At 48.2% G+C, this 25,266-nt stretch overlaps 1 protein-coding gene across 1 annotated transcript in view; it reads right to left on the bottom strand.

The window, feature by feature from the left end:
• GIGYF2 (GRB10 interacting GYF protein 2) overlaps positions 1-25,266 on the bottom strand; it is a gene marked incomplete at its 5' end in the record, with an annotated part of 73,932 nt that overhangs the window by 3,400 nt on the left and 45,266 nt on the right. The window contains 20 exons of the mRNA XM_084267173.1: positions 81-250; positions 829-983; positions 1,289-1,494; positions 1,620-1,823; positions 2,437-2,559; positions 3,113-3,349; positions 4,488-4,646; positions 7,296-7,397; positions 9,212-9,373; positions 10,163-10,263; positions 10,731-10,828; positions 11,382-11,489; positions 12,487-12,575; positions 12,963-13,129; positions 14,933-15,092; positions 16,442-16,632; positions 17,109-17,306; positions 17,390-17,552; positions 17,640-17,839; positions 22,999-23,178. Of these exons, the coding sequence (XP_084123299.1) occupies positions 81-250; positions 829-983; positions 1,289-1,494; positions 1,620-1,823; positions 2,437-2,559; positions 3,113-3,349; positions 4,488-4,646; positions 7,296-7,397; positions 9,212-9,373; positions 10,163-10,263; positions 10,731-10,828; positions 11,382-11,489; positions 12,487-12,575; positions 12,963-13,129; positions 14,933-15,092; positions 16,442-16,632; positions 17,109-17,306; positions 17,390-17,552; positions 17,640-17,839; positions 22,999-23,178 (3,173 nt within the window). The remainder of the gene's footprint in view (positions 1-80; positions 251-828; positions 984-1,288; positions 1,495-1,619; positions 1,824-2,436; positions 2,560-3,112; positions 3,350-4,487; positions 4,647-7,295; positions 7,398-9,211; positions 9,374-10,162; positions 10,264-10,730; positions 10,829-11,381; positions 11,490-12,486; positions 12,576-12,962; positions 13,130-14,932; positions 15,093-16,441; positions 16,633-17,108; positions 17,307-17,389; positions 17,553-17,639; positions 17,840-22,998; positions 23,179-25,266) is intronic.

The following is a 25,266-nucleotide window of genomic DNA, read 5'->3' as shown; positions in this document are numbered from 1 at the left end:
CACCCTCCTGTCAATCCAGCCAAAGCACAGGCTCTTCAGACTCAGACAGGGTCTCTCAGGGACCGTGGGCAGAGAGTTACCTGTTGCTGCTGCTGTTGCCGCTGCTGACTGGCTTTCTGTTTGGCACGGCGCTCAAGAAACTGCTTGGCAAACTCCTTGGCCTCAGGAGTGTCTCCAAGATAGGCTCTGATGTAATCATGGACCTCATAGGGAGACTCCACTTCCTTCAGGAAAGAAACAAACGTGGGAACTGCAAGAAGAAGGCAGACCATGAGGGAATGAGCGCTGAGGTGTGAACAGGTGCACGCAAACAAACAAGCTCTGGATGTGTGTTTCAAATGTCTGCTAATCTGGTAGGAACAGCAAACAGCCCTTCCAACTTCCCCATGGCAAAGCCCTACAATGCAGTGCTCCACCTACTCTGCAGCCAAAGTGAGGTTAGGAAAGCTGATGTGGCAAGGAAAAATAAACTGCTGCTCCTGAAGGTTCGTCAGCCCAACAGCTTTGATGCTCAGATACAACACCAGGCCCAGGCAGGAAACACTCTCCTCAGTGCTGTCATCAGTACAGTCTCTTTTCAGCTGGAGCACACACCAGATCACACTCCACAGTGGCTCAATCCCCACTGATCTGTTAGTGAGCCCCATGAAAAACACACAGAATGTAACACAGCCACTTCTTCAGGCCACTACTTAATGCTGCTGTTCTGCTGACTGCATTAAAAGCATCACTGAGACGTCCTAACCTTCCCTCAGAACTATTTAGTCAGGAAGCAAAGTGGATACAGTTTCTCACAGTGGATCATTTACACCCCTCCCCACCTCTTACCATCTAAGTTGTTGGCTGTGTTGAGTGCATGAAGCATCTGTTCACACCACTGAGTGAATCCATCCTGGGCTTTGTTAACCCCCTGGAACAGTTTCAACAGCTTCTCCTCTTCTTCCACCTTCTTGCTTTGCCTACTTGTAATACCTACAGATTTACTGAGAGAAAGAAAACACATAATTAATGATCAATTACCAGACTCACTGACAATTCAGCATCAGCCCAGCCATTACAGGACTCACTAGTTTACACGATGCAAATGGTGCTGAAGAGCCAGCTCCCTTCCCAAGGAACAAACTGGGAGTGGTCACACCTATTAGCTATTTTTGTCATCAAAACAGATCCCAAGTCACAGGAAAACACACCCAAAGAACACACAAGATGACACTGTAACTGCTGTGTGACCACCTCAGGAGTACTACAGGTAGCCTTTGTTTGCAGAAGGAAGCCTCAGGGTTCCTACCTGAGGCTGGCATTGCTTTTGTTTTTATTGGTCGAGTTACGAGGTCCCACTTCTTTCACTGCATCATCCCAGAAACCCATGTTGGAGTTTTTGGTATCAGCATTACTCCAGATGCTACTGACTAGATCAGATGCCCACTGGTTGCTGGGATTAGTGTTTAGGGAGCCCCACACTGAATTCCCAATGCTGGTGTGCAGGTTAGAGTGCTGTTGAAACACAACAAAGAGATCCTTGGTTATTAGCACCAGAGCTGGCAGAAGAGCAGGGAGCAGTCACAGGACTGCTGCACGCTGCTCCCTCTACACACTGGTGAGGCAAAGACCTGACCTACCGTAGTATTTCTGACTCTGTTGGGCTGCTGGTGCTGCTGCTGCTGCTGTTTCTGCATCTGCCTCGCCTCTTCCTGCTGTATCTCCAGCAGGGACTTGGTGGTGCCTGTTGGTTTGGTGACGTTACCCCAGCCTGACAGCTTTTGCTGCTGTTGCTGCTGCTGTTGCTGGAGGGCCTTCATTAGTTCACGCTGCTGACGCCTTTGCTGTTGCATGCAAGACAAAAATGCTTGGCTGTACTTTCAGGAGACTGGCACTGTGCAGAAGCCTGGCTAGGAAACTGGTTTTAGAGCAATTTCCCTCTCCTCTGGAGGAGTCTGGCTGACCTGGTAACTTTCTGAACCCTTACAGCACCTCTGGGAAAGGGAGATACTAAATAACCAGTAAAAAGTTGCTCGTTAGCCTAGGAGAGCAGCAATGTGCCTAATTATGGCACATCTGCCTAAGCTGCCTCCAGGGTCTTGGAGGAATACTTGCTCTCCTAAACACTACTTGTGTGTCACCCCCCACCCCCCAGTGCCCTGGTCTTGCACAGATCTGCAAGCTAATGACAGCACAGATGTGAAATAATCCTATATGGCTTTGTGAACATGTTACACCCCTACCCAGGGTTGAAAGGAAAGGGTGCAGTTCCCCTCTTCCCAGCTATGCATACTAAGCAGCTATAAAAGCCTTCACACAAGTACTTGCTGAACCTATGCCTGAAAGACATCATTTTACCCAAGTTATGTCAAGAAAGCATCCCTCATCCTCACTGTTCAGTTCCACAGGCCCACAGCTGAGGCCACCCAAACAGGCTGCACTCTGGGGGGTATTTACCTCTTCTCGAAGCTGCCGTTCTCGCTCTTCTTCCAACTTCTGGATCTCTGCCAGTGACAGTGTGGTCTGGGATTGGCAAGCTCCTGAATTTGATTGCTGACCCCATGTTGAAGATGAAGGGAGCTGGGCCAAGAAAACACATCATTAGGCATTACAAAAATGTTTCTGAGACTATTGGTGAAGTACAACCAGGAGAAATCAGCGTGAGCCACAGTGGAAAAGGCAGGCCAGCTTTAACAACACATTGCAAGTCTGATGTGGGGTAATTCAGTATTAAAAGGTCTGCTCCAAGTAGAAACTGTGTGTTTCTCTGAACTGCCCTCTGATGTGTCAGTGTGAAAGATGCAGTGTACCAAGAATGAGGTAACACACAACTGCCTGAAGAACATCACTCGCCTGATTTCAAGCACCTGAGAAGCTCCAGGCTTTAGAGACTGCCCCAGCCCTCGCTCCCTGCAGCAGAACGAACACCTGCACTCATCTGTGAGCCCCATGCCAGCACAGTTCTGTCCTGCCACTCACCCTCCCCTCTTGTTTCTCCCATCACTTCAAGTCAACTACTGACCTTCCTGCCCCTCTCCCGACAGCTCACCCAGCCCAGACACCCCAAACCCAGCTGGGGTTCTCCTCACTACACTGAGCCCAAGGAGGAGCTTCCACCCTGGAAGGACGTTACCTTCATCTGTGCAAGTTGCTGCTGTTGCTGCTGTTGCTGCAGGCGCCGTAAAGCCTCCTGCTGCTGCTGCCTCTGCCTCATGATCTCCTTCTGGCGCTGGAGTTCCAGCTCCTTGCGCTTCCGTTCCTCCTCCTCCAGCCGCTGCCGGGCTGCCTCCTCCTCCATGCGTAGCCGACTCTCCTCCAGCCGCCGCTGCGCTTCCTCCTCTTCACGCGCCCACTTGGCAGCCTCCTCTTCCTTCCCAGCACACAAAGAAGAGTCAAGTCTAAGCAGACTTTGATCTAAATTACTTCTCCTCTGTGGTATTGAGACCCTGACAGGGTGAGAGGGGCCTTTCTCCCTGTACTCCCTGCTGTTGAGGTTGTTTATCCAGCTTCACACTTCTCAGAGCCCAACAACACAGTCTGTAGCCCTTCCAATTCCAAGTTTGCCATTGCTCCACCAAGGGAATGACATGTCCCTAGCTCAGCCTGGCTAATTTCACACCACTCACCTTCTAGGAGTTATGCACCCCTCAAATCTGAGCATCTACCTGCTTATACTACTGGCAGTCAAGCACTGATACACCTTCAGCAGAACAAAACCTGACAGGAATAAAGAGAAGAGGTGTTGGCACGAAAGAAGAAAAGGGATTACAAATAATGTGATGTAACTGCTGATACCTCACACCTGTGTGCTGACAAAGGAGATGGCTGCACGCTGGGACAGAAACCATGGTCAGTGTCTGACCAAGGAGGGTCCCAGAGGGGAATTTTTAACATAGTAACTGGAAATTCTTAACTGGACCTGGAAGTCAATGTGAAGCCAAGCGTGTCTCAAGCTTGATTTAGGGATTGTGACAGCATCAATTAGGGGGCTGGAAGCTCAAGTACCCCACTAGGGCTTCCAAAGCTGACCCCAAGAGAAAGAGTAAGCTAAGGGAAGACACAAAGCTGCAACTCTGATAGCAGGTATAGTCTTGACATAGTAGAGAAAGACTGGAAAAAACAATCGTCCCTGATGATGTTCAAGGTAACAATTCCAGAGTAAAGGCTCAGAGTGACAATTCAAACCCAACTGTTACCCTGGAACCATGCCCTGCCTTTCCTCTGAAGAAAGGATTAACACCTCCATGCTGCAAAGCCACTCTAAAAGGCTCAAGCATGAAGGAGAACACCCATTCATCACAAATCTCTTTTCCAAAGGGCAGATCAGAGGGCTATTGCTTCATCTGAAACCAGGATAGGGCCAAACAGCCCATTAATTCACCTGAGGCTGTCTACAAGCTTTGCCTTCCTCCACCACAACTCAAGTGCCTCTGGCATGGATGCCAGCCTCAAAGCTTGCTCACCCCAGCAGCCTCCTGAGGTCACCGCTCCCTCCTGCCATTTCTCACCTGTTTCCGGATCAACTCCTCTCGCTGCCGCCTCTCCTCCTCCTCTCTCCTCCTCTCTTCCAGTCTCCTAAGTGCTTCCTCCTGCTGTTGCCGCTCCTCTTCCTCCCGCTGCCGCCTTAGTGCAATTTCCTGCTCCCGCTGCCGCCTCAGGGCTTCCTCCTGGGGTTGGGGACAAGGTGTCAGTCCATAAATGCCCTCTGATGGATGCACTGCATCAGATCAATCACATAACTGGCTCCTTAGCTCCAAGCTAAGCACTGCCAAAGCAGCCATATCAAACACCACACACCCAGTTTTTGGATGCAATGGGTATCACATACACAGATTAATTTAATTAGAAACAAATTAACTAATTGCCTGTCTCTGATTTTAAAAATAATGGTGTTGAGAATGAAAGCAAAGGGAGAGACTCCTTTTGCTAGCAGGCACTAAGTGTGCTTGAACATGTATTTGAACGTGACAGCTTCAGGAACTCCTCTGTATTTTGGGTGTCAGTGGTAAGCTGGAAGCTTTCCTACTTACAGGGGTTTCTGAACACTACCTGCTCAGGTGTGCTACAGAGCTCACACCACATCTCCTGGCACCAGGAGGAAGCTGAAGCAGCTCAACACGCTTCAGGACCCTGGAAGTCCCAGAGATGGGGGATTTCCTGACAGGGCTTTGACTGGGTGATGAAAGGTCTGAGGGGCTTTGAGCTCGGGCTATCCCTAAGTTATTAAACAGCTTCCAATCATTTATGGTTTGCTTTTCAAATAGCAGAATGACTGATTCCAAAATAAGCATCAGCACCCTTGGGCAGTTCAAACAGAAACTTTCCCATTCTGCCACTTGCTTTTTGGAAGGCTGGGACAAAGCCAGCCTTCTGCTGGCCTCCTGGGTGTTGGTAAGGAGTCTGTGTGCAGCGTTTCCCCCAGTTCTGACTTCCCCTCACATAAACAGCCCTGCTTTTTGCTGCCTCTTCTTACCCCTGAAGTCCAGCTACTGTGCTGAGGCCATCCTGCTTTTCCCCCCCTCCTATTTCTTCTCTGCTCCTTCTGACTCATCCTACCAGCTCAACCCAGAGACCCTACTTTTTGGACAAGAACTTGTTCATAAGCTTTCATAAATGCATTTTTCTTGCAAGTGATCAATACTGTGCAAACATGCAAGTTGGGGGGTTTTTAGTTACTAAACACCAGGGATATAAAGCTTGAATTCTAGCAAATCAAAGGAAGTTCATTCTGAAATCTGAGACCCTCTGACTGACTCTGCTATCAGACCTGCATGTACAGGCAGCACAAATACACTGCAGTACAGTTCAGGTTTCTCTCTGGCAGTGGCTGATTTCAGGTGTTTACAGTGCAACAGTCCAGGAGTCAGGATAAGAAATCCTCTGGAACTGAAGAGCTGCTGGCTGCAGGCCAGGGAGTAATGCATAGTCCTGTATATCACCTCATGGGTTTAGTGCTGAAGGGAAGTGCTGTAGGTCTTTATTCCTCTGGCTGGACATAAAGCAGTAGCCAGGGCATCATTTTCTCATTAATCAAGTCCTTGATCTGTGATCCTCACAGCAGCTTTAAGCACACCACACCCCACCCAGGCCATTGCCACTTGGGCTGGTAACTGAATTAATTGGACACATGTGGTCAAGTCACAGTGATCAAAGTGTCCCCAGTGCAAGTGCTGAAACATCTCTGGATGTTTCTTTGGCTGAGAATTCTCCTGAGGAGGCTGGAGTGTGCCAGTCTGTTTTGCTGGACCAGAGACCACACACCAGGGGCTCGGCTGGGGGTGTTCAGCACCAGCCCTTGGCATGACACACAGTACCTGAGGGACAGGAACAAAGCCACCAAGGCCTCCTATGTGACAGCAGCTCATTGACATCTCTGGCCTGCTTTCCCTGTGGGAAATGAGGCTAGAATTGCCACTGTTAAAGCTGTAGGGATCTCCTCCTTGCTCAGACATGCCAGGAGAGACACTGTTGAGTGACAGCAGTTTAAAAGGCACACAGCACTCCTCTCCCTGCAGAGCTCCAGAGGAACAGTGTTGTACCAACATGAGGGGAAGAGCCTGCAGGCTGGGAGCAACATGGCTCATGCCATTTTCTTCCCCTCACCTTTACAGCTCCAGCAAAGGGAGCCTCACTGTGTACTTCTCCATCTTACTCAGTGGGTTTGAGCACTGTGACCAACACCACTGACAGCTCTCCAGCCTTCTGCCTCTGACTTGCAGGGGAAACAAGCTCCTTCCTTTGACTCTTCCTGCTCCCACATTCCCAGCTTCCCAGCATCTTCTCTAGTAACTGCTCTCAAACTCACATACTTTCAAAGAGCTGAAATAAGTTGTCTGTACAGCAACATATCTGTACTGCTGCAGAACACCCTGCAGCAGCCAGCCTTGTTTCAGTAGATTCTTAAAGTTACAAAGCCTTTTCCAGCTGGGAACACCTGGAATTCTGCTCGTCTGTGTCACCAGGGCTTACAAATCTTTTAGTTTTGTGGATCTGTCTTTGAACCAGGCACTGTACAGGGAGCATTAAATGTACCATTCAGAGAAAACCATCGTTAGCCAATTATTACACCTCAAATTTTGTTCTTGAGAGCGATGGATCATCACAAAACAGAAGGTATCAGACCAGGAACAAAAGAGAAACACAGGAGCTACACAAGCTGGGCATTACTGTTGGCAATTCTACAGTGCAAGTAATTGATGAAAACTAGGAACAGAACTGGATTCAACATTTGGAATGACATTTCATCCTACAGAATTGAAGTTCTATTAGTTATTTTTTTTTATTTAGAATTCACCATCAACAGCATATTTACTAACCTTATATACTAGTCTTTTATGCAGTATTACATCAAAAGCCTTCCTGAAGTCCAGGCAGATTAAGTCTACTGCTTCACCCCTCTCAGCTCTCACTGTCATCTCCTCAAAAGAAGTTAATCAAATTTGTTAAGCATCATCTCCTCTGTATAAATCCATGCTAATAAATCAGTTCATCCCTGATTCTACAATGCCTTCCAGCACAGAAGTCAGATTCAAATATTAAACCAGTTGTGTTGTGGGTTTTTTTTTTAAATACAGAATACAGTATTATTTTCTCTTTCCAAAGAGGTTAAACTCTCTGTTACCTTTAAGACATTACTGCTCAGAATCAACCATTGTGGCAATTATTTCATTGGTAATGAGCTAAGATAGTTGCTGTTACTACTTTTCAACCCCATTCTGCTCACTCCTTTTAAATAAGGATTTCCTGTAACATCTCAGAAAGGGAGCATCAAACTCTTTACTGTATAAATCCAAAGTGGACAGAAAAATGTTGGAATTTAATGGACATTTCTAAGTAGTTAAACACAGCAGCAAAACTGTTAAGCCTGAAAAGAAACAACCCAAGTCCATTTGAGGCCACCATGGATGAAACACGTTGAGTTACCAGGTGATCAGCTGAAAAACCAGGTATTGTTAGAACATATCTGAAGCAACTGAAGTCAGATGTTAAACCCTGGAGTGTATTATTGCTTTAGCTGCAGCAAAGCTTCAACTCAAGCAGAGGATGCTCTTCCACAAAGCTCTGTACCTTAATGACTTGCTGTACACAAAGTAAATACATGAAAGCAAGGAGCCATCTCTAGACTTGACTCTCTCTGATACCAGGAGGGCTGACTAAACTGCCCATCACACTGCAGGGTGCTGACTGAGCCCCTCAGTGACACAACCCAAAGACAGAGTGAACTGAGGTCTGCGACTCGGAAATAAAACTACAGATTCTAGAGGCTTCCTCAGGCCTGTCTGATCCTTCCCAGCATTTCCAGCTGCCTACCAAAGCACACACAAAGTATTATAAAGAACCAAGCTATTTATTGCTTTCACCTATTATTCATGTGCTGCTTTCCAGGGCATTTATTGACTAACCCCTCCATGAACAAGCTCAGCAATGTGCTTGCCCTTACCCTGCACTTGTGGGGTGCAGACTACCGTCCCCATCCTTCCCTCCTATGACACTTAAGGAGCAACAATCTTTCTTCCCTACGGAATTCAGAAGTAGATGCTAGAAGCATCAAGCTCTTGTCTCCATTTCGTGTCCCTGTATGCTTAAAAACATGCTACAGCTTCCTTCTACTGCAACAGAGATCACATCATTCCTTCTAACAAACCCTCTCATCCAAACTACATCACTCCCTGTCCCAAATACCAACTCAAGAAAATAAAGCTGGCAGACTCTACAACAGAACCCAGATCATCTTTTAGTCAAAAAATTATTTCCTAAGTTAAAAAAAAGGGGGGAAAAATGAAGCTGTTCCATCCACTGCAGCCCTCCACGTTTCATCCACCTGAAACTGCTGCTCAAGCTCTGGTCTACTCCAAGACATCAGCTTATCAAAACACTACACTGCATGAACAGTCAATAAACATTAAACAGACAGTGACTGGGCACCTAACTCCAGTCTAATCCTGACACTAAGAAGCTGGAGGGAATATTCCACGTGGAATAAGGCCTCTCTGCTCACAGACAGGAACCTATCTCTAAGTGAAGCATCAAAGCCCATGTCTCAGGTTGCAGTCTGGGCTCCTCAAACCTCAAATCAAGAACAAAAGAATCATCATTTCATATACTCACATGGAAAAAATATTAGAACTGTCTTCACACACACCTACCAAAGATTAATTAGACCCCACAGGATTCTTAAAGTGAGTTTTATAAAGTATTAAAATTAAAGATGAACTACATTGAGGAAACTCACTTGCTTCCTGCGGGCCAGTTCTTCTTCTTCCCGTCGTTTCCTCTCATCTTCCTGCTGCCTCCTAAGTAGCTCTTCTTGTTGCCTCCGAAGCTCCTCCTGCCTTTTCCTCTCCTCTTCCTCTCGTTTGGCCCTCATTTCCACTTCTCTCCTCTCTTGCTCTAGCTACAATTCACATAAAACTATACTCAGATGCAGGTAACGTACTCCTACACCATTTCTTAGGGCAACTCTGCTGAGATTATAGTGACAAGGTAACAGATGAAGCCTCTGACAGATGCTCTCCCTTAATTGCAGTTTTGCCTAGCTGCTGGCTGCCTACTGGGGTCAGATTCCTGAAAGTCTCCAACCCTTTCTGACAATTTCTGACCTGTAGTGAACACTGGTTCTCCAGTCAGTCTCTACATCAGCTCCCTAAGTACCCTCTGACTGTGCAAGCGAGGAACGAGTTGCGCTGCAGTCGTCATAGACTAATCACTTTCAAGACATGTAGAGGATCATACAGGTTCAAACTGGCTCTGGTATTATTCTTTAAAGTGTGAAGCAACCCCAACAAACAGGAGTCTTATGATTCCCCAAACTAATTCTGGTGAAAGGATGTGAGAATTAAGAGATTGACTACCTGCTCCTAGTCAGGGTTTGGCATGACAGCTCGTTACGATCCCGTTTGACAACAGAGGTGGCTAGTGAAGAATTTATAATCACAACTGTAAGAACACATAACCTCTCCTTCAGAGGTCAGGAGTACCACCACAGCAATGGTTTCCAAACAGGAGTCCACAAGGATTTCATAACTGGTTGCTAGAACCCATACTCTCTTTATGGCATTTTCCACCCAACTGGTACAGAGCAGTCTGAAGATTGAAGAGCTACGAGTCCTCCATGGGCTCAAGGAACAGGGTTACAGTGCAGAACAGCAATCCCAACTTCTTACAGTACAAAACAGTTTCTGACCTTTGCAGCTTTGGCCTTCTCGAGCTGCTGAAGTTGTTCTAGAGCTGGTCCCTGAGCTGCAGTATCAATGGGGAGATCCCAGACACTGCTTCCTTCCCAGACTAGATAGTGAAAAAACAAACATTGACAAGCACAGATAAGAACATCAACAAAACACAGCTGAAAGGGGAAAGGCTTGCATATGCTGTTACTACATTTCATGAACTCAAATAGTGGTAACACATTAGTCAGCAGAGGGCCACCTTATCTTCCTGTAGAACAAGGCTTGTCCATTACTGAACCAACGCTGGGTTTCCTAAAACACCTACACAAGAACCAGCGATTCAAACTCCTCCCATCAGAGCAGAACACTTATTGTGTAACACTCAACCCCTCTGGATCAAGGCTTCCCATAACCACAGGGAACATCCCCACATTCTTCACAGCTCAAATGGCATTTACACTGCAAGGAAAGTAGCATGAACCAGTGAAAAAAAATCTCCCCCAGTGTCAAAATGGAAGTGATCATCTCCAAGATGCTAACCCAGGAAGTTATCTGGCCAGGTGTGACAGGTGCCAAGCCTCTTACCTGTAGGCTGTGAAGCTGACTGTAGTTCCCATATTGAGCCAGTGTCCGGCACTGACACAGACCTCGTTACAGGTGGCATCATGTTCTGCTCAGATATTCTGCAACATCAACAGAAGAGTCAACAGGCCCCTTCCAGGGAGAGGAGTGCTCTGAGCACACCTGAGAGTCAGTAACTTGCAACACACTCTTTCCTTCCACACCTCTCTTCACAACAACAATACAACGTGGGCAATACTAGCTGCTTGCAGAGCTCTTGCTAGTCTCATCCCTGCTGCCAAGTCCAGGGCTAAGACAGCTACTGCTGGGTTTGTGGCTGCTGTTGCTAGACCAGCAGAGGGGAACAAGCACCTGGTATTGCCCAGCTGGCAGAGCCATCTGGTTACCAGCCCCACAGACCTGGCAAAATAGCACGATTTCAACCACCACCTTTTCTCTGTCCTTTCCATAAATAACTCTGAGGCAAAGGCTACATGTACACAACAGCATTTGACACCCTGCAGGGTTTTTATATTCACAATCTTTAAAATACTTAATGCTCAACTGTGAGCAACCTCCAGCAGGACAGAGCACTGACAAGATAGTAACTGTCACTATATATGAGTTAAGAGTGCAGGAAAAAACAGTGTTCAGTTCAAGTCTGGGCGAACTCACCTCATCTTCAGGGCCTGGAACTGTTGCAAGAGAATAGCGAGCTGCTGCTGCTGCTGGGATGAGAGGGCTGCCTTTTGCTGCTGGGCCAGCACCTGTGCATACTGTTGTCTTCAAAAGAGAAGCAGAGAATCACTGGTATTTGTTCACTTGCCTATTTGTTGCACAAGTCATGCACAGGTTCATTCTCCAGGACTAATGCCCACTGACCTACACAAGGTACACACTGAACACTAGAGGAAGCCACAGAACAGGGCCCAGTGTGTTGATTCTTTCCAAGAACATAAACTGGCCAGCATGAGTGGAAACAAACTTCTCTCCACCCCCACCCACGTCAGCTGGTGACTGCTGTCCCCTGTTTGTCTTGTTAGCTGTGCAATGCTACTTCCCTTTTTCTGCAAGTTACATAAAGACTGCTCAAGTTAATCTGGCTTTGGTGACTGCCCACCTCCACAGACCCATCTCCACCCCAGGATGTCAAGGCATCCCTGGTACAGGTCAGGCTCTTCCCTTATCAAATCAGCATGCAAAAATCATCATCACAACACATGGTTTCAGGACCCCCTGGAACTAGCCATCTTATCTGCCTGCTTTCTTTCCTCCAAGCTCCAACTAAACAAGTTGTTAGGAACCGCCCAGAACTGAACATCCAACAACTTTGGCAAAAACAGATGCAAACAGCTTTCTGCAGCAGTTACCATCCGCTGTTCTTCAAAAAGCTGAGCAAGCAGGCCAAAAATAAGCTCTGCCTTCATCTCCAACTGAAAAAAACAGCTGTGCAGCCTTCCCCTGACTGCAAAACATCCCAACTGCATTACAAGGGCAGCTGGGATTTGCTCAGGCAGCTACCTACAGCAGGGCTCACTGAAGCAGCTACACATGACACCACAAAGACTCTGAGAACTGTGCCTGAGGAGGCCACCCTCTGTCCTAATGCTGTTGGCTACTCAGCCTCTGGGGTGCTTGTGGAAGCAGGCTATTGCTGCTGGAGGTGAAGCACTCCCAGCCCCAGTGCCCAAGGAAACAATGCCCCAGGAGCTGAACCCAGCTGATTAAAGCTGCCAAGGGGAGCACAGCCAGGGGGAGATCCCTGGGACACCAGCCTTACTGTATTAGAAGATGCTGATACTGGAGGTGCTGCATTTGGATCAGGGCCAGCTCTTGCTGTCTCGTCAGCCGCTCCTGGTCCAGCTCACCCTGTGTTTCAAAGAGACTATTTTAGTAACATCTATAGAACTCCAGCAGGGTACTGCAAAGGCAAGCAATGCAAGAGCTGTGTTCTGAACTGAAATGACAAAGGCAAGAGAAAAAATAAGATAGAGACCAACAGGTACAAAGCCTGTGGTCAGGGAACTGTGAAATACACAGCGTTTGTACACATGGCAGGACCAAGCCTGCTGCCCCAGGAGAGCCAGAAGAAACACTCATCAACTGTCTCTTCTCCTCTTAGAAAGGTAACTGACCACAGAGACCAGCTGTGGTACCCAGAACCCTGCAGCTCCAAGAGGGAGCAGCTGGCACATAAGTATGTCAGTTCCCATTTGTTACAGGGCTATCAGAATGCTGTAACTGTCCCATCATTACCAGATGTGGAAGCGGTGCTGGACCTGGAGTGAAGGGAACCCTGCCCCACATCTTCATGATGTCCCCGAGCGGCTGGAACGTCTCGTCACAGGCTCTCTTCACCAGCAGCGACATGGTGAAATAGCCAGCCTGGAACCACTCTGCCATCTCCTGATTACTGAAAGGACCTGGAACAACATCAACCCACACACAGGGGGAGGGGGAGCAAGGCCAAGTTGAGCACACTGGAAACAAGGAGCATGGCGCTTGTTAACGTAACGCGGTACCAGGCATCAGGTGTCCTGTCCGTCTCACCCACCTGTCCAGACAGACTGGACACCCAAGGCCAGAGTGTCAGTGCACATAACTAGGTCTTACAGCATTCCCCAGACAGTCTGTAAGTGTGTGATGGCTTTTACCCCACGTTGGAGGGAGATGATCAGCTCCCAGACAGAAGCCAAGCAGACACAGTGGTGTGGAGCCTGGCCCAGCTAATACACACCCTACACCCTCCTTCCAGGGAAGCTCATGCTGACCAGAGGTACAACTTCCAGTTCAGACCTTGGTGGTATCCACTAGCTGACAGTGCTAAAAAAGCACAAGCACTCCTTTCCTCACCCCACACTGATAATCTGTCTTGTTTCACCTCCTGCCTTCAAATCAGAGGGATTCATATGTTTTATAGAAGTTCTGCTGCCTGAACTGAGCAGACCAGCAGACCCATCTCTGAAGGAACAATTACAATTGAGATGAGGAAACCACGTTGTTTCCTTGCTCTAGAAGCTATGCTGCTTCTCCTCCTCTTTCCCCTGAGAAATATTTCCAGTGAGGACACCTGTGATGATTTTACATCTCCAGACAGACACAATGCCAGGATACAAAGAGGAGGAAAGTGAGAATGTGCAGTAATCCTTGCTTTCTCTGTAAGAAAGAAGGCAATTCCTCCTGGAGAATATGAAACCACAAGAGGTATCCCAAGAAAAAAACCTATGTGGGAACATTTCTTTCTGGAGGCCACATTCAAGGAAGTACTTAGTACAGTAAAAAACTGTTAGATCATCACCGAACAATAACCTCAGCAGCAACTAACAGGAGGTTTAAGGCACACTGAGCAACACTTTATGGTTCACATCCTTCAAGGGAGTGAGGAGAAAACCCTCAAGATGTGTAATACCTGCAGACAAGAGACTGGTACAGATGTCACAAGTAACACCCCCAAAAATCCTCTCTAGAGCTCATGGCTGAGGAAGCCATTCACACTAAACAGCGCCAGCAACTGCTGCTCAGTGCAATACAGCAAGGAAATTAACTGCTTAGCTGCATTTCTGGGAGGCAGCTGCTGAAACACAGCCCTGAGCCCTCCAGAAAAGTACTTTCTGAAAGCCAAGATGCAAGGATCTACATGAAATCCCTGTTCCAACCTCCATCAGAAACAAACCAACCCAAACTCTAAGCAAAAGCTGCAGGCCTGGAAAGGAATTATATGAACTAATGCACTAGCTGACACTGCAACCTAAAGTGAGGTTAGGCACAAGCACTGGCTTGTCGAAACGTGTTTCCCCTTTGCTTCAGATTCCAAACAAACCACCCTTCCCTCAACACTCAGTGTCTTCCAGCTGTGACAAGAGGACTGATTTCAGTGGTTCTCACTGAATCCTCACCAAGCTACTGAACGGGCACGTTTCTGTTTTGTTTCCATTTATCTGGACCCTGAGTATCTATTGGATGCAACCCGGGCTCTAGGCTGACCCCAGCTTTCAGAAGCAGGAAGTGGTGGCAAACCCCGGCCACCGAGAGTAACTGTGGACATGAGAGGTGCTGGGCTGACGGGGGCAGTGATGAGCAGCGGATCTGCCTTGGAAACCTAGTTCTAGGGTGGTAAACGAGCTGCTTCTGTATAAACAAACACCGGTATCTGTTGTTGGTCACTTGTGAAGAATTCCTTACAGTTCTGTGTAACAAAAGAGGAAGTGTAAAGGGCACAGACCTACCCTGAATTTCTCCCTGTGGATCTTTGTAGTACCACTTCTGCATGGCTTCATGGAACAGTGGCATAGAGGAACCCTTTGCTCTGTGCTCTTGGATTTTTGCTGCTAGTCTTTCATCATCCAGGGCACTGTCCTGCAGGTATGCCACCATCTTCTCTGCTTGCTGCAGGAGACATCAAAACCAGCAAGGAACACAAGAGTGAGTTGTGTGCTCACAGCTTTGAAAACAAGCACAGCAAATACAACCGCCTCCTACTACCCAGTGCTCAGGAGTACACCAGGAGTTACAGGCAACTCATGGACCTGTGTAACCACATCACAGACCCTGAGCTCAGCCCACCACCTTGGCAGAATTATGAACAAACACTGTTCACCTGCTCAAGTAAAGCTCTGAAACAACCTGCCAAGAAGGCTGGTCACCACAGAAACTGCCTCCAGGTGTCCTGGTGCAAAGGAAAACAGGTATGGGAGCAGCAGTCACTAACTCTCACAGACACAGGCTGCACTTGGTTATGTATTTTTAACATATTGAGCATACTGGTTTATGGTTTCTCAAGGCAAAGAGAAGAGCTCTGTGGAGAAGGACCTGGGGGTCCTGGTTGATAACTTGGCCATGAGCCGGCAGTGTGCCCTGGGGGCTCAGAGAGCCAAGGGGATCCTGGGGGGCATCAAGAGGAGTGTGGCCAGCAGGTCACAGGAGGGGATCCTCCCCCTCTGCTCTGCCCTGGTCAGGCCCCACCTGGAGTGTTGTGGCCAGTTCTGGGCTCCCTGGGATAAAACAGGGATCTCCTAAAGAGTGTCCAGAGGAGGCTACAGAGATGATGAAGGGTCTGGAGCATTTCCCCTGCGAGGAAAGGCTGAGTGAGGTGGGACTGTTCAGCCTGGAGAAAAGAAGACTAAGGGGGGACCTTATGAATGTTTATCAATATCTTCAGTATGGGATGCAGGGGGAAATGGCCAGCCCCTATTCAGGGCTCTGTGGGGACAGGACAAGGGGCAATGGCTACATGTTGGAGCATAGGAAGTTCCACACCAACATATGGAAGAACTTTTCCCCAGTGAGGGTGAGGGAGCCCTGGGACAGGCTGCCCAGGGGGTGTGGAGTCTCCTTCTCTGGAGAGATTCCAGCCCCGTTTGGACACCAGCCTGTGTGCCCTGTCCCAGGGAGCTGCTTTGGCAGGGGGTTGGACCCCATGGGCTCTGGAGGTCCCTTCCAGCCCCTATGGTTCTGTGATTCTATGTAATGTCAAGGCTGCTTGACACCCATGGTAAGCACCAGCCTCTCCAGCTCTGTGACACTGGGTATGGTACCCTTATGCAGAAAACTACTACACAGGCTTGAATTATTCTCCAAAAAAATCCTGGAGAGAAGCAAAGTAGCTTTCAGCACACCTTGTGGAGTATAAAGCTGCAGCTGCAGTTCTGGGTTTATGGGCTTCAAATATTTGTTGCATTCCACATTCCTGCAGTCTCACCATTGTCAACACACCAAAGGAATGTGAGAGGTTGTACCTGCTCTAGGTGTTTGAGGCCCTCTTCATCATCTGGGTCAGCAGGAATGTTGCCCATGCCTGGAGCAGCTGTGACAGGTGTCTGAACTGGCCGCAGAGCGGGATTGGAATTGGAAACAGGAGGAGAAAGATGAGCAGGAGAGGCTGTATCTGCAGAAATCTGTGGCAAAGGTTGAGCAACAGAAGCCAAATCTAAAGGAAAAAAAAACTATAATTAGTTATCTTAAATAGAAATGGAAATGACTTAAGAACTTACTGTAGAAAACATTCAGCACCTCAAAACGAGCTCCAAACCAGAAGTATTCTCAGATCTGCCTGTACATACAACCACACATTGGTACTGTTCACAGCACAGGCACCCAACCAACCTCAAGGGAAAGGTGAATTCTAACAGCACAGACCAGACCTCAGCACAGCTCAGCATGTGTATGTGAAATCCAGACTCAGCCCTACCACAGTGAGGCCCACCCACAACCACCTCACATCTCCAGACCATATCACAGTGTGAAGCACCAGCACACTGCAAGCCTCTGAGATGGCACAGCCAACAGAGCTGGTACTTCCAGCCACGTTGGGGAGTTCTGGCTTTTCGTTGCCAGAATCCAGAGCCCAAGACTAATCACAGCAATTAATGGAAATTGACTGAGTTCATCTATTGAGTTTGTTACCTTCTCTGTTGGACATTTTGGCTGGGGGTGTATTTTCTGTTCGATTCTCTTTATCCTCTGGTTTTTCTGTCCTTTCTGGTGCAGATTCCTCCTTCCTTTCAAACAGGCTCGCCTGCAGCGGGTCCGGGGGCTGGGATTTCGGTGGGGTGTCTGCCCTGGCAGCTGGTGAAGATGTCTGCAGTGCTTCTTCCACTGCTTCTGTAACATTGCACGGTTCTACGTAACCGAATTCAAAATTCTAAGCTTCAGCATAGAAGATATGCAGGAGCAGTCCCCCTTACCTGCTGCTACTCTGTCTGTTTTCTCCCCCTCTTTCTTGGTGGTCTTTTCATGATCTTTGGCTTCTTCATTGTGGCTGCCTTCAGAGTCAGACCTTTCTTCCCCTTCCTCCACCGGTCGGAAGTCCATCTCCTGTTCCTCAGGGATTGGCTCCTTCTGCACCTTCTATCAAGTCAACATCGTCATCCATCACCCACCCACCAGGAGGACACTCGGCTCCAGGGGAACAGAGAGGGCAAGAAAGCTTGTTACCTTTAAAGAGAGAAACGCCCCAGAGGAGTCAAACGTTCCCATTTCCTCCTCTGCATCTTCCAAGCACCACTCAGGGAGGCTGTCCCTGTCGTCGTCCATGCTGCCGCTGCCGCAGCGCACCCGCCGGTAGCCCCGCTCATCGTCTCGCTCCCGGAAATCGAACTCAAACCGGCGCCGCCGCTCCATGTGCTCCCGCCAGCCTGCGGAACGAGGCCCGTCTGAGGCAGGGAAAGCAGCTTTACCACACAGCCCTGGGGCAGCAGCTAACTTGGAGGAGTCAAGGGGTGGGTAAGAGATGACAAATAGGGGCAGAAACGGAGAAGGCCCCAACAGGGTACGATTCCCCCTACGAACAGGCACCAAAGGGCAGGGGAAAGAAAAGGAGCATCTCACCTTTAAGCAAAGGACTTGAAACACTGTCACTGTACATCCCCACATTGCAAGTGACATCAGCAGCATTAAAAGCCATGTAATCTATGGCTATGTAATCTAAAACATGCTGGAGCACCAACATGAGACTAAGCAACACCAGATGCTGGTCAAATTTATGAGCCATCAGCACCCCCCACCTTCCTCATAAGAAATATCAACACATCAGTATCAGGACTTCCTTGGGAATCAGAGGGCTTTTCCCAAGGATTGAGTGTGAGAGGTTGCTGACAACCAGGCTGCATGTCTGACTGAAACCACAGGCAGATATCTCAGTACAGCCAGCAATGTCTGCATCAGGTTTCCTGCCATGTGGGAAAACAGAGCTACAGCCTGAACTTGGCAATGCCGTATCCAACAGGTTGATACACCTGTCTGTGCTCACCCTGGGGCTCACAAACAGCTGAGCCTCTCCTCCTCAGCTCCCTCTTGTAGAAAAGAGGGCAATTTGGTATGAAGAGCTTTCCACACAGCCACCAACGGGCCATCCTGAGACCGTGCACTGAGAAGCACCAAGCTTCTTCCTGCACGGTTCCCATCCCCACGCCAGCAGCATGGTGGCCAGGCAAAAAGAGGAGAAGAGCAGAGCAGGCATCAGCCCTTGTTCCTCAGGAACAAGAGGAGGTTATTAAAAGCCTAGTGAGAGTACAGTGAGCAGCTCAGGCCTGACATACAGGGCTGCCCATCTCTAAAGCAGGCCAAAAGACACATCTTAAATTCTTACCTAAAGCTTTTTAGCCAACAATGCTAAATACCAAACTAAAGAGTCCCAAATACTAGGCAAGAGACAAAGGAGCACTCCACATCCTGCTTTTGGGGCACACACTGGGTATGTATGAACCTCCTCTTTATTTGGCTCAGTGTTAGAGCAAGACTCTCAAATGCACTTTTGCTGCATTAAGGTCTTCAGGAAGCACAATGCCCAAGAGAAGTCTGCTTGCTTCACAGCAGCTGATACTGGAAATTGAGCAAACCAAGATGAATTTAGAAAGCATTTTAAAAAAAGCAGAACCAAGAAAATCTCTGTATGAGATTACTGACTGAGGCCTCTCTAAAGTACTGCTCAGGAAAAAGATCTTCATAGAACTGTTTCAGTGAAGACACAAAACCACATAAGGCAGAAATGTTAGGCAAGAAGAGGTGATTTCTATTCCTGAAGGATGACCTGGTAACCAAATACAAAGCCACCCATACATCATGTTCACTAGTTTCAAGACCAAAAAAGTTTGTGTGTTTCTGATAAGATGGACTTACTCTGCAAATTTAAAGGGCAATGGCTATATGAATGCAAGAACTGGAGCAACAAAAAGAAGGGACTTTCAAGGTAAAAGATCTCTATTATAGTGGCCTTCCAGTCCCTGAAAGGTGCCTATATAGGAAAGCTGGGGCAGAACTGTTCCTGAGGGCATGGAATGATAGGGGTGAGGGTTTTAAACTGGAAAAGGGCAGATTTAGGTTGGATATTAGGAAAAAGTTCTTCCCTCTGAGGATGGTGGATCACTGGCACAAGTTGCCCAGAGAGGTGGTGGAGGCCCCATCCCTGGAGACATTCAAGGTCAGGCTTGATGGGGCTCTGAGCGTCTGGCTCTAGTGAAGATGCACCTACTCACTGCAGGGGTGAGACTAGATGGGCTCTGAAGGTCCCTTCCAACCTAATGCATCCTGTGATTCTTTGATTAAATAGAATTTAAAATTGACTAGATTAAAAAAAAATTATAAAGCAACCAAGCAAGAGAACTTTGAAGCAGCCAGGAATTTAAAGTTCTGGTCACATTCTTCTTACAGATACCTAGCCCAGTCTAAAGACCCTATTTCACATCTACAGTAAGAGCAGTACCACATCTACCCAGAACAACCAGCAAAGCAACCTTCCCATTGCAAAAGCCAAGGGAAGGTGTCTTCCCATTAGGCTTCCAGTCCTAGTGCAAAAGCAGAAACCCCATCAGGTCTGAGAGGAAAAGCCTGGTGAGACAGTCCAGGCAGGTTTCAGGCTGTGAAACCACACACATTCACACCCTTCTGAACTAAGGAGTAGAAGGGGGAAGGAAAAAAAGCATTAGGCTGGTCTATTTTAAGGAGAAGTCTGCCCTATTTGCTGCTTCACTTTAGCCATACTCAGCAGCTCCCACTCTGCATCCAAGGTATGGCCATGGAAGAGGAAAAAGCTTAGACACAGCTCGGACACGTGACGGAGCCTCTCAGCTCACTCAGGGGAGGGAGCTTTGGCTGCCATCAATCAGAACCTGGGAACTATACACAGGGGCAGGAGGCTGCTCCAGCCCATCCTCCTGCTCCTTTGTGCCTACTAAAAAAGCACAAACCCAGCAGATTTAGGTCAGCCATCCTGCAGTAAACACAGCTGAAGGAGCAGGAGGAATTCAAAGGCTGGCCAAAGAAGGGTCTGTGGGAATCACAGAGGATTCCTTGCTTAAGGACAGGAGATGAGAAACTGGAGCCTGACAAGTGACATGTTCTGCTCAGCTGTTCTCACCCAGAAAGAAAACAAAATAATAAGTATCAAGCAGCATACAATCTGGTAGCAAGCACGTGGAGCCAAGCCAAAGGAAGGTCCAGCTAAACAAGTGACGACAATGCTCTGAAGACACCTCTCTATTTTTAGCAGGACACATGATCAGTTCTATTACCTAACAGCAGAGGAAGTACAAAGCAGCACTTTAAGCCATGCCAATTTGAGTTAAACTCATTGTTCAGAGCCAGGATGTGATTAGAATGGTTTTGATGGTCCTGTGGCTAGTAGAAGTCAGATATGGCTCTGAGCAAAGCTGTATCAATTGTTGGCTCTGCCTCAGAGTTAGCTACTCCTCTGCAGAGTGGCACAATCCTTACAACAGTGTTATACCTGCTCTGTCTTCACTGACCAGTGCTAAGCCAGTTGTCTGCTAGAGCAAGAATTCAAATAAGCTGCACTACTTCCTATGATGGAAGCGAAATGAATTTCCAGAAGCCTCCTCAGAACATCTTCCAAAACAGTTCAAGCCAGGAATGAACTCCTGAACTTTGAGGTCTGTGCTTCCTTTTAAGCTAAAGCATGCAGGCTTGTACTTGTAAAACACTCTGCTCTTGAGTAGCATGCTCATCATGAGGTACAGTCGGAGCTGGCCTGATGTCATCTGAGCTGTCTAACAAAGCAGCAGTGTCTAATGAACAATCACCACCAAACACTGGGGAAGAGCAAATTGCATTCTTCCAAACTTGCCCCTCAGCCCTGCTCTAAATAGAAAACAGCTGATAGTAAACCCAGCCCTGGGCTCATTGCTGAGATTTAGTACAAGCTGACAGTTGTGTGAGGGCAGAGTAACACACAGCTGTGGAGAGGGCCAGGGACAGAGGTAATGCAACAGCAGCACACAGCCATCCCAGGGCTGAAAAGCCTTTGGGATACTGACAAGGGTGACAGACCCATTGTGAGAGCAAGTGTGACTCTTCACTGAAGAAAAGTTGTCCACTTCAGCCCTAAAGATGTGCTGAGCTTCCTTTGCTTCCCTACAAAGATGTAGCAGAGTCACCAGGTTGGAAAAGCCCTTTAAGATCGAGTCCAACCGTCCCTGTCCTGTGCTGACCCAGCTCCCTGAGCATCTCATCTACCCCCCTGTTAAACACACCCAGGGGTGGGGACAACCCCCTCCCTAGGCAGCCTGTGCCAGGCCTTGATGACTGTAACAGTGACAGTAGGAGAGCCACAATCTCACCCTGATTTCCCCAGAAGCCTTTTGCAGCCAACAGATAGCCCAGGCCAGGATCTCACAATGGGGATGACTGGCTAGCAGGATCTTCTCCAAGCTGAAGGCTGAAGAGTTTCAGGCACCCTACTCAAACACCAAGCTCCACTCTGTGCTTCTCTGCACCTCTAGCAAAGCACTGGTGGAAAGCTAGTGAACCAGACAGACAGTCAGCCAGGGAAGGGGAAGAGACACTCAGCAGATGCCTAAATTATTGAGACAGGGCATCTTGTAGCTGACTACAGGACACAAGAGCAATGTGTTCTGAGATTTCCCAGGGATGCCTCTTGGCATCACAAACATGTTTGGAACACTACAGAGGCCAACAGCCTGAATGGCTTAGTGTCAGCGTCACTCCATCACTCCACAGCCTTGGTGTGTTACCTGAGGGGGTAATTTCTCCCTCAGCATCACAGCCACAGGGAACAGCACTGGAACACACACCCCCCCACACCCTGATTTTACCAGGAACACAGCACAGGGAAACACACACAACAACACTGTTCCTTTCAGTATGTTAGGGTATCCCACTCTGCTCAACACTGGCCAGGCCACACCTGGAATTCCATGTTCAGTTTCAGGCCTTGCTAAATAAAGAGATGTGGGCAGGCTGGAGAGGGTCCAGAGCAAGGCCACCAGGAAAACTGAAGGACTGGGAAGCCTGCCATATGAGAAAGGCAGAGAGAACTGGGTTTGCTCAGCCCTGGGATAAAAAGGCTTAGGGGAGACCTCATCGCCACTGTCCAGAACTTAAAAGGGTGGCCACTGAGAAGACAGAGACTGGTTCTACAAGGAACCACATGGATAATACAAGGCAAAAAAAGTGCAAGTTACTCCTGAGGACATTCCAACTGGACACAAGAGGAACTTTTTCAAGAGGAGAACGATCAGCCACTGGGATAATCTCCTCAGGGGAGTGGGTGGGTGGTTCCCCATTGGGTGCTGTCAGCATTCAGTTGGTGGGGTACTGAGTCACCCTGTCCAGAGTGAGCTTTGTCTAGGTGGAGCTTTTACCAGGAAAGGTCGGAGCAGGCCATCCCCGAGCTCCCATCCAGCCCGATGTTGTACAACTCTGTGATCAGAACCACATGTACCTTCCCTATTTTTGTCCCAAACTCTATACCACCTCCCACTCCCCTGCTTTCCCCCCCTGCCCTCAGACCCACATTTCTCTCCAGCTCCCCCCTCACCTGGACTGTGAGGCCGCCACCTCTCCCCGTCCCTCCGCGAGCCGGCCAGGCGCCAGCCTCCGTCCTCATCTTCCCCGTTCTGCTCCTCCCTGAAGATGCGCCAGTTCTCGCTCTCAGAGCGGATAAACTCGTGCTTCCTGCCCGCTGCTGCTGTCCCACCTTCCTCAAAGTTTGGTCTCACTGCAAAGAAAACACAGGCCAGTGAACACACATCCTGACTTCGTGAGCCTAGAAGCAAAGGGTTGAACTCTTGCTCCCTTAAGGCACCAGGAGTAAGCGGTGATGGACCTAGGAGAGGAATGGAGTTGCTGGAAGGAAATGTATGAGAGAGCTTTGGGAAATCCCTCCATGTCCCTATGTACCTTGGGATGGAAAGACTGAGGAGAAAAACAGAAGCAAAGCATACAAGGAATCCTGACAGGAAGGAGAGAGAAGGGAAAGATGAGAGTTTAAGAGCCACAGGATGCATAAAAGGAAAGGAGACTGTATTGGCAGAGAGAGAACAAGCTGCTGGATCATGGTGCCTCATGCTAAAGGAAAATGGGAATACAACAAGCCACAACCATTCCACACATTTAAGGTAAAGCAAACACATTGCCTGCTCCTAGAATCAAAGTGAGACCTGCATGTGTAGCCAAACACGACGTGCAGTGTCTTGCCAGGTTTGGGAAAGACTGAAAATTTAAGGTAGGATTAAGGATTAGACAAGAAAAGCAGAGCAGTGTTAACATCCTCCTGTGAATCCACCTTCTGCAGAGCCAAAGTCAGCATTCAGAGCTAGAAGCAACCATGCTTGAGCTCCAGGATGGGTCTACCAGGAATTTAAGTGATAAGAGAGTCTTGTGGTTCCTAATTTACATTACATTTAAAATAAAACCTATAAAATCCTCAAGTAATGAAGAGCAACACTGGCAGGAAAGGATGGTGTGAACCTAGAACCGTGTGGTTACAAACAGTATTCAAGCACTAGAGACAGGTATGCTCCCACTTGCCTTCTGAGAGTGATGAACTCCCAAACCTAAGATAATATTTGGTGATGACTGCACATATATAATGCCTGCTTGCTCAGACAGGAAGACCACAAGAAAGCATGACCATGCACCAAGACTCCTGGTTGGACTAAGCTACTGTTTAAAGGTCCCTTCCAACCTAATGTGTTCTGAGATGTAAGATTTTTGTTTAGGAAGGACAGGAGATGACATTCCCCTGTCCCACATCACACAGCTTCGTCAGTCAGCAAGAACATGAGGAATCACAGCACCCATGGAGAACTCAGAACCTCTTCCTACACAGAGCTGCTGCAGGCTGGAGGCAGGAAGTGCACTGCCTTTGGACCCTGCAGGTATCTTGGAGGAAAATCAACATCCCTCCTCCACCACCTCAATACACTGGAGGGGAAAAAGCTACTTCCTTTCTCTAGCTCAAAATTTTCCACCAGGTATCCTTTTAGGGAGGGGCCAGAGTGAGACAGTATGGGTAGAATCCAAATCAGAGTACAAAATCCTAGTTGAATCCAATTTCCTGAGCTCTGGGTTCACATGAAATGATTTTACCACTGTCAGAGGAACACATTTCCACAAGAACTTTCAGGATGGCAGGGCCCTTGACTGATCAAGATGACAAGAGAGGCAGGAAACACCTCAATTAAGATGCAAAAGATCTTCCAGCCTGATGACTGCTTAAGTGCTAAGTAGAGGCCCTCAGAAAGTTCCCTGGAGTACCTTCCTCTTGTGTTGTTTCTATAGAAAGAGGTGAAGCACTTTGGTTCAAGAACACCATCGCTGTCAAGAGGAAGTCTCAGCTATGAAGCCAAATTAACCCAGACACACACATTTCCTTCCCCCCAAAGACTGCTGCTGTACTTCTGAGAACCAGAAGTATTTTGGGAAGTGGCTGGTGACACTGGCTCCAAGTAAACCAGAAATCACTGGAGACACTCCACTCTCTTCATTTGGCAGGTGCAATGCTGGTGAATTTCCTTACCTGGAATGGGTAAGTCTCTGCAGATGAAGGTCAATCTCACTCTGCTTTACCATGCTTCATGGAAAATAAAGGCAGGCAACAAGCTAGAGGGAAAATCTGAGCCTGGGGCATACAGAGGGGTTGTTTGTTTTAGGCCTCTGAAGAATGCCAGGTAAGAGTGTCCCAGAAGTGCAGGGCAGCCTCTCAGCACTGCTCCTGGGATGAGCTTTGAGCAGTACAAAAGCAGGAGGCAGAGCTGCACAGCCAAGTCAGCTCAAAGTAAAACAGAGAGAGTGGCCCATGACC

Source organism: Gallinula chloropus, assembly GCF_964237585.1.
Source record: "Gallinula chloropus genome assembly, chromosome: 8".
Lineage (NCBI taxonomy): Eukaryota > Metazoa > Chordata > Aves > Gruiformes > Rallidae > Gallinula > Gallinula chloropus.
The sequence above is the reverse complement of the archived record's forward strand: the minus strand, read 5'-3'. Positions and strand labels throughout refer to the sequence as shown.